Source organism: Gossypium hirsutum, chromosome A08 (assembly GCF_007990345.1).
Source record: "Gossypium hirsutum isolate 1008001.06 chromosome A08, Gossypium_hirsutum_v2.1, whole genome shotgun sequence".
In the NCBI taxonomy this organism is placed as follows: domain Eukaryota; kingdom Viridiplantae; phylum Streptophyta; class Magnoliopsida; order Malvales; family Malvaceae; genus Gossypium; species Gossypium hirsutum.
Genome location: NC_053431.1, coordinates 3384936 through 3392227, shown reverse-complemented (window position 1 = coordinate 3392227; position 7292 = coordinate 3384936). Strand labels below are relative to the sequence as shown.

Below are 7292 nucleotides of genomic sequence, written 5' to 3'. Positions count from 1 at the left end.
ATTATGGAAAGAGTATGTAAAAACGCATCTAATTAAGCACACTTTTTTGCTAAGAATATATAAAACACACGCTTTTATACTGTCTCCAAAATTAACATATTTTTCTAAATTTAAAGAAAAACACTTATTTAATCAATTTTTTTTAGACATAAAACCCTAATTTAATCTGATTCTCAACCTTAATTTTAAAAATCTATTTTTATGTTGGAGCTCAAGTTTCACATAAAGAATTTTCAATTAATTAAAAAAAAGAGAAAACTTAATAAGCCAACAAAAAAAAATTAATGAACGACTACAACTGCCACTCTCTCTTGCCTCTCATAGAAGGAGGCAAGGCAACGTGGAACCCTAATTTCTCACTTTTCTGTCTGCCTTTTTTCTACTTTATTATTATTTTTTACTGCTTTCCACCATCGTCTCTCACATTAATTTTGACCCTTTCTGCAGTTGCAGGGGGTAATTTCTTGACTTTACATACAATTATATTTTACCCACCAACTTTTTCTGTTTTTCACCTTACAAACAATTACCCTACTTACTCCCTTTCTTCACAGTACTCGTGCATAAATATATACATATATGAATTAATTTAACTTTTAGTTCTTGAATTTTGCAATTTTGTTCATTTTAGTACCTATATTTTTTTAGTCAATTTTAATACCTGAACTTGACAGTTAAATTTATTTTGGTCCTTGAACTTGATAAATATAAAAACTTGATAACGTGATACTCTGAGATTGTGTCGCGTTATCAAATCTTAATGAAATCTAAATTCAAGGATCAAAATAGACCTAGTTACAAGTTCAAGTACCAAAATAGACAAATATATAGATATCAAAGTAGGCTTAATTGTTAAGTTCAGATATTAAAAGTTATTAACCCCTACATATACTACGAACTTGATGGGTGAATGTACCTTAGAGGTCTCTCTATTTTAAGGACCTGATCAAATTAATCCCTCTATCATTAAATAGATATATTTAGTCCCTATACTATTAAAATGAATCAAATAATGCTAATTTAAAATTAAGTTAACTTTACTGTTTAAAAAATCATTTACGATTTGATGGAGTTAATATTTTTAAGTTTTTATGGTATTGTAAATAAAATCTCTTATTTAGAATTAACTACAATTGAAAAAAAAATTCCGAAGACATTTTTTATACAGTAGATAAATGTTAACTCTATTACAATTTGTATTTATTTAATTCTTTTTAATAGTATAGGAATTAAATCTATTTATTTAATTGAGTCTTATGAATAAAAAAACAATTTAGTTGAATCCTAATATCACTAAATAAATGCATGTATTTATATATGTATATAATGTGTTTCTTACCATCTTAGTTGCCAAAGTACAAGCAAAATTGATGCTAAATTTATATGTTACTCTATTTTTTTTTCCTTTGCTTTGAACGATGACAGATCCATGGTTCAACTTCATGCCTCTAAGTCCCAACTACACTTCTTCTTCTTCTCCAAGTACTGTTCCAACACAAAATCACCCAAACCCTTCTTCTCAACCTCGCACCATCTTCAACAAATCTCAAATTCCTCATCATCATCCTCTCAAAGAAGCTCTTCCATTCATCAATTATCTCTCTCTTACAAGTCAACAACAACAGGAGAGCATTAAGGAACCCTCAAGCAGTTTCATGGAAGAAGAGGACAAGAGCATTATTAGCCTGTTTCCCACCATAGTTGATGACGGTGATGATGGTTATGATTATGATGAGGATGATGATGATAATGGAGGTGTAACTGTGGAGCTACACATAGGGTTACCTAACCCTAGCTCCGATCTGAAGTCTAGGGCTTCTTCCCCATCAAAAGATTTGACAGCAGATAAATTACAATGGAATCCTGTTACTGCTGGTGCAGCTTCTGGGAATAGTACTACTCCATTAAGCAAAGGACAGTATTGGATTCCTACACCTTCCCAGATTCTCGTTGGTCCTACACAGTTTTCATGCCCTCTTTGCTGTAAAACCTTTAATAGATACAACAACTTGCAGGTATGCCCTTATGAATACGCCTCTCATTGCATGACAGCCATTCATAACCCTTTTTTACTTTGATATACCTTGTTGTCATCTTAATTAAGTGATATCTGTGATCCGTCTTAAGTTTTACACTGATCAGCTCTTTGGGTTTTTCTTAAAGATCATTTTGCATATTAATATATATGTGTGTCTGCGCATCTTATTGCATGGCAGCCATTGATACTTGATCTACCTTGCTTCCATCTTAATTATTAAGTGATATTTGTGATCTGTCTTAAGGTTTACATTAACCAGCTCTTTGGGTTTTCCTTAAATATCATTTTGCATATATATTTGTATATATATATATATGTATGTATTTGCAGGTATGGCCTTAATATGTGCCTCACATTGCATGACAGCCATTGATAACCCTTTTTACTTTGATATTCCTTTCTGCAATCTTAATTATTAAGTGATATTTGTGATCTGTCTTAAGGTTTACATTAACCAGCGCTTTGGGTTTTCCTTAAATATCATTTTGCTTAGATATATATATGTGTGTATGTATTTGCAGGTATGGCCTTAATATGTGCCTCACATTGCATGACAGCCATTGATAACCCTTTTTACTTTGATATTCCTTTCTGCCATCTTAATTATTAAGTGATATTTGTGATCTGTCTTAAGTTTTACATTAATCACCTCTTTGGGTTTTTCTTAAATATCATTTTGCATATATATATATATGTATGTATATGTATATGTCTTTGAAGATGTTCTTTCTGATTATTGGAACTTTGAAGAGTGTGCTAAAGTGCATGGTGAATTGCAAGACTGATAATGAGATTTCAGTGTTTAAGTTCAGTGTTTCAGACTGGTATCAATTGGATCTTTTAAGTGTTTCCAGTCTTTAGAGAACTGTTTGCTACAGCTATATATATGCATATACATATATATATATAGTTTTTGTTATTTCTCATGGCTTAAAAAGGAAACACCTTGGATTCAGATGCTTTTTTGCAACAGGCAGTCAGACAAATATATATATAAACTGACACTCCAGCCCCTAAATTAGTGGCCCTTATTTAGAGATAAACCTTCGTATAGGGCACCTATGGAATCCTCATTATAACCTAGAAGAATATACAAAATGTGCTGTGTCGTTGATATTTTTGTAGTGATGATCATTGGCTTGAGCTAAGTATATATAATTCGTTGCAATGCATGTTGATTCCATTACAAGTTAAAATATCTAATGGTTATTCGTCATATACAAGTAATTAATATATATGGGGTGAAAAAATTCATGAAAAAATTTATATAAAAAGCTTTTGATTGAAATGTACAAGTCATGATGTTATTGGGATGTAAGTATCGATTATGAGGTGTTTGGTTCACGAATTGTAATTACTTCGAAGTCATATTATCAAGTATGGATGAAAAATATTATTAATAGTATAAAGATATTGTAATATATTGTCTCTCTCAGTCCCATCATAGATTTTTGTCTTCATCATAGATGCACACATGCATGTATATGGCTCTCTTTCACTCCGATCTCTAATACTTGGTTTATATGCTTTTCATCTCATCTCTCTCTCAACCCCAGCATAGATTTATGTCTCCATCACACGTACATACATTTTGCAGATGCATCTTGGTTCATGGATGGGCTGTAGATTTTTTTTTTACTCAACAAAATATAAGATTACCAACATTACCAAGATACGAAAATATAGTATCTCTCTCAATCCCATCATAAATTTTTGACTTCATCATACATACATACATACATACATACATACATGTTATGGACCTTTTTCATTCTTATTTCTAGTACTTCGTTCATATGCTTTTCATCTCATCTATCTATACCCCATCATAGATTTGTATCTTCATCATGCATACATACATACATGCATACATGTATGTATGTATATATGGATTGTGCAGATGCATATGTGGGGACATGGATCTCAATACAGAAAAGGACCAGACTCTCTAAAAGGAACCCAACCAACCGCCATGCTAAGGCTACCATGCTATTGTTGTTCACCTGGTTGCAAGCACAACATCGACAACCCAAGAGCCAAGCCCTTAAAAGATTTCAAAACCCTTCAAACGCACTATAAAAGAAAACATGGCATTAAGCCCTTCGTATGTAGGAAATGTGAGAAAGCTTTTGCCGTCAAAGGTGATTGGCGAACCCACGAGAAGAACTGCGGCAAGGTTTGGTATTGTATATGCGGCTCCGATTTCAAGCACAAACGGTCTTTGAAAGATCATACCAAGGCTTTCGGTCCGACCGGTCATGGTGCGGTGGGTGGTGTCGATTCTTTAGACGAAGACGATGAACCTGGATCAGAAGTTGAACCGATATGAATCGAATAGAGATTATTCAAAGATCAAATTCGGGTTAAATTAGTTTTTTCTCTTCTATTGTCCCCACAAAAATAAATATGGATAAACGTTAACAGCCATGTCGAATTGTTCTATATATGTGCGTGTGTGCTTTGTATGTGTAAATTAATAAAGAAATGAATGGGTTTTAATTAATCCATGCAATAGTAGTCTAATTAATTTATCTCTTACCAATATTAGTTTAATTAGCATCGATGATTTCGTGAATGTTTAAAACTGCCTGTTGGAGTGGGGTGAGTTATGTTTTGTCAAGGGTCGTGATTTTGGGATCGGATTAGATTAATTGATTGAACCAATTAGATTGAAAATCAGTCTATATCCATCTAAATAAAAAAAGTTAAATCGACTTTTAAATAAACTGTTCAAAATGAAAAAAAAACTGATAGTTATAGTAATCATATTTTTATCTGAATTGTCGAAACCATTCTTTTGAAAAGGGGGATCGACTTTGTTTGAAAGTGAAAATTAAAACGGAAGTCGCCACCAATCTTTTATCAGGTGTGATCAGATCACCTTTGTTTTAATAAATCAATTTTAGTTTACTAAAACAGGGCTTTTGGTCTACGAAACTTGATAGAATGAGTTCGGGAGTCAGTTACGTGCGAGGAAGGATTAGCACCTTCGACACGCCCAAAAAATTGGTACCGAATTGATTAGTTAGTGTCTTAATGTCGAAAATTAAAAATCAGGAAGGGACTTGAAATACGATCTTTTCTATTAATACTGATTTTAAAATTCTTGAATTAGCTTAAATCGATTTGTTTAAAGATTTCCTTATCTCGAGATATCGGAGTATCACATCCCGTAAGTTAGGACACAATACCATGAATTCCCGAGCACAAGGTCGTCTTTTAATTTAAATTGGAAATCCGTGCATTTCAAAACTCAAAATGATATTTAGCTATTTAGAACCAATAAGAGAACCGAAACCCCGTAAGTTAGGGCACAATTCTTTGATGTTCCAAAATGCGAAACATTGTCTTATTTATTGAAATTAGTAAAAACATGAATAAAAATATTTAAAGTAATGAACAACAGAATGATATAAAATAGGCGGGAGACAAAAATAAACGAGTTGGAAATACATTGAAACAAATAATAAATATGACAACAATATTAAAACAATTACAATGCATGCGATATATTAAACGTAATAATAGTATCCAATGTGAAATAAAAACAACGAATATATACATAATAAAGATATTAAAAGTATGTACGTAAAATATATATATATTTATAAATAGTAATAGTGTTAGAAATATACTATATATAGTGTTTGAAGTATATACATAAAATAGTGAAAATATAACTAGTAATGTTAAGATATATATAATATATACATATGTATAAAATAGATATAAAAAAATATGTACATAATATAGTGTAAAAATACATACATAATATAATTAAAATATATACATAAGATAACATGTAGAAAAAAATATATAAATAATATAGTATTAAAGATATATACATAAAATAGTATAATATATATACGTAATATAGAATTTAGAATATACTTAATATATTAAAAGAATATATACATAATATAATATTAAGAAATATAATAATAACCAAAAAAAGAGAGGGAGAGAGTGGGTGATTTCCGGCCACAAGGCCGGCCACCGTTCGGTCACCGGACCGCCGCCGGCCACCATCGGTGCCACCGTACACTGCAGCCGGACCTCAAAAAAAACTTTTTCGGTAAAAATGAGAAAGCTTCCTCCTTTTATTTTTACTTTCGTATAAAAGAAACAAAATAAAACTGAAAGGAAAACAATAAGCAAACAAAGAACTTGAAACGAGAATAGACCAAGAAACCTTTTTGCTTTGATATTTGATTAATCTCCAAAAAAAACTAGCCTCTCCAAAAACTAGCCTTTACAATAACTCTTCTCCTTGATTACTCTCAAAAAACCTCTCAAAAATCCTTTACAATAACTTTCTCCCCCAAAACTTCTTCCTCCCCTAAATACAAAATATGAGAAGGCTTATATAGTTATTTACAAAATATTTTTTATTGTTTATATCTTCATTTGTAGGTACAAGTGGTGGTGGAGCAAGTGTGGCTAATGGAGTAGGTGGTAGAGCAAGTGTGGCTAGTAGAGTAGGTGGTGGAGCAAGTGTGGCTAGTGGAGTTGGTGGTGGAGCAAGTGTGGCTAGTGGAGTTGGTGGTGGAGCAAGTGTGGCTAGTGGAGTTGGTGGTGGCAAAGGCTAGGATTTAGTTGAGAAAAGTTTAGGTTGTGGGCTAGGGTTTTTTTATTTTAATTTGGGCTTAGGGTTTGGGCCATTGGGATTTTGATGTAAATTGGGCTTTGGATAGTTAAGATTTTGGGTTTTGGGTTTAATTTTGGTGGGTTAGGTAAGGTTAAATTGGGTTTTGATGTAAATGGGTTAAAATTGGCCTACAACAGCTGCCTCTCTTTGCTTATTATCGTGTAACGGGAATAAAGCAAAGACACAAAGAAAGGCCAATTTTGCCCGATCTTACTAAGTATGGACTTCTTTAGTGCTCTTCTTATCCAGGTAGTCTCTTTCCAAACCACTGTATCTTGTTGTATTGATCAAATCCACTGCATCTTCTGATATATGCCTTGTAGCTTCGATTTACTCCAAGGTGACTTCAAAAAGATAAGATCTACAGCTTCAATCTGCTCTTCCATCGCTTTAGTCATATAAAATTTGTGGTCTTCTCTTCTGCAACTTTTAGAAAGGCAAGATCTGATATCATCGATCAGCTCCACTGCAACTTCAATTAGCTCATGAGCTTAACTCATTTCTCGCAATATGAATTGACTCTTTAAAACTAGACATTAAAAACAGAAATTGAAAATAGCTCAGCACGTGAGCCAAGGCTCAACTCACTTCTCGCAATATGAGTTG

General features: G+C 32.5%; 1 protein-coding gene across 1 annotated transcript; it reads left to right on the top strand.

The window, feature by feature from the left end:
* Positions 1-1360: 1360 nt before the first annotated feature.
* Positions 1361-4561, top strand: LOC107926155 (zinc finger protein WIP2). Its single transcript, XM_016856957.2, has 2 exons — positions 1361-2015; positions 3939-4561. Exons 1-2 carry the CDS (start codon positions 1419-1421, stop codon positions 4365-4367), a joined length of 1026 nt encoding a protein of 341 aa, XP_016712446.1. The 5' UTR covers positions 1361-1418; the 3' UTR covers positions 4368-4561.
* The last annotated feature ends 2731 nt before the right edge of the window (positions 4562-7292 follow it).

Bases quoted from the DNA above. Each gene is read 5' to 3' on its own strand.
- LOC107926155 (XM_016856957.2), top strand. From the start codon at position 1,419: ATGACAGATCCATGGTTCAACTTCATGCCTCTAAGTCCCAACTACACT. The intron at 2,016-3,938 runs GTATGCCCTTAT...TGGATTGTGCAG, and splicing joins ATAGATACAACAACTTGCAG to ATGCATATGTGGGGACATGG.